Here is a 1800-nt window from a genome sequence, read left to right on the forward strand (position 1 = left end):
AAAAAAAAAAAAGAAAAGAAAAAAACATTTTAAGCAATCTGATGTTTTCGACTATACAGGGAGAATAACAGTACCTACCTTATATGGTGATAGTAAAGATAGAATGAGCTAAAACAAAACAAAACAAAACCAACTTAGAATGGTGCCAGGCATGGTTCTTAGTAGCTAGCATTATCGTTCTTTTTTTTTTTTTTTTTTTTTTTTAATCAGTGCTTGATATAAATGAGAAAGCACTAAGTGAATGGGTACTTCATCATAAAAGAGTTGTTGAAAACATGTGGGGATTTAGTTTTGAATAAATTAATAAGTTTCCTTAACTACAACTCAGATTCAATGCTGGTTTCCATTGTGGGGATGGCACTATACACAGGATACGTCTTCATGCCCCAGCACATCATGGCGATATTGCACTACTTTGAAATTGTACAATGACCAAGATGCGGCAGGATCAGAGGTTCCTTGGGGAAGACCCACCCTACGAAGTTGGAATGAGACCATCAGTTGTGATAAGAAACTCTTCTAGATGTCAACATAACCAACCTTATAAAGACTAAAATTCATGAGTAGAACAGGAAAATCATCCTGACTCATGTGTTGTGTTCTTTATTTTTAATTTTCAAAGAGGTTCTTGTAGAGCAGTTTTTGTCTATTTTAACATTGTAGTCATTTGTACTTTGATATCAGTATTTTCTTAACCTTTGTGACTGTTTCAATATTACCCCCGTGAAAGCTTTTCTTAATGTAACTTTGAGTACATTTTAATTGCCTTCTATTTTTAAAACTCAAAATCATTAGTTGGGCTTTACTGTTCTTGCTATTGTATGGCATATACATCTGCCTGGATATATTTCTACTCTTGACCAAAGTTTTGTAAGAACAATATAAGATTTCGGGTAGGGGTATGGGGAGGGAAGATATTTTATTGAGAACTACTTACAAAAGATTTATCTGTAAGCTTGAACTCAGGAGTACAGTTTTAGCTATCTAGACTCTAACAGCTTTTGCTTTAAAATTATTAAATTGTTTCTTAATGAAAAAGAAAAGATCTTGCTAAAGTTAAAATAAGGAACGTTTCACCTTTTAAATATTGTATTCTTATGTGGACTTATTTCCAGAAAACTTTGGTGATAATTCTTGAGACAAAAGGTGGTTAAGTAGCATTATTATGTAGTGCTTATATACCATAGAGTTTTTAATAGAAGAGAAATCCATTTCTTCTGAGGGTCACTATTGACAGTGTACTTCCTTAAATTTAGTTTAATGATTGAAATGGGTGCTGCATTTGCACATTGCAGTAAGTTATGATGAGACGAATTGTTGTTAAAACTTATAGCAANTTTCCTTTCCTTTCCTTTCCTTTCCTCTTTCCTTTCTTTCCTTTCCTTTTCCTTCTTTCTAAGAAATTAGTAAATAGAAGGTGGCAGTTTAAGGAAGAACTGGATTAAGGGAGGTTAAAAAGTAAATTGTAAAAAAAGATTGTGAAAGACTTTCTGCCCTTGTTTGCTGGGTGAAGAGAATGAGTTTATGGTTTCAGTCAGGCAGTCTTGATTTGACCTCTGGCTCCAAAGACAACTTCCTTTATGGCCCTGAACAGGCTGCTCAGTTTTCTCAGTTTCTGATTAATAGTGAACATAATAAACATTTCATAGGAAAGCTATAAGGGTTAAGTAAGATAATGTAATTGTGGAAGAGATTTGTCAACTAACCTGTTATACAAATATTAGTTGGTAGTAAGCACATTGCTTATTTAAACCCTATCTTCTCATAAAAGAATGTAAGTTATTTTAGAAATAATAGTAT

The 1800-nt window shown here is 32.9% G+C and overlaps 1 protein-coding gene across 1 annotated transcript in view; it reads left to right on the top strand.

Annotated features, from left to right (window-relative positions):
* The window catches only part of SPTSSA (serine palmitoyltransferase small subunit A), a 35080-nt gene extending 33744 nt beyond the window's left edge, over positions 1-1336 (top strand). Inside the window, exon 2 of the mRNA XM_017895891.1 lies at positions 329-1336. Coding sequence (XP_017751380.1) covers positions 329-432 — 104 coding nt within the window. The 3' untranslated portion in view covers positions 433-1336. The remainder of the gene's footprint in view (positions 1-328) is intronic.
* Positions 1337-1800: the final 464 nt, after the last annotated feature.

This window comes from Rhinopithecus bieti, unplaced genomic scaffold (genome assembly GCF_001698545.2).
Source record: "Rhinopithecus bieti isolate Rb0 unplaced genomic scaffold, ASM169854v2 scaffold_21703, whole genome shotgun sequence".
Classification (NCBI taxonomy): Eukaryota; Metazoa; Chordata; class Mammalia; order Primates; family Cercopithecidae; genus Rhinopithecus; species Rhinopithecus bieti.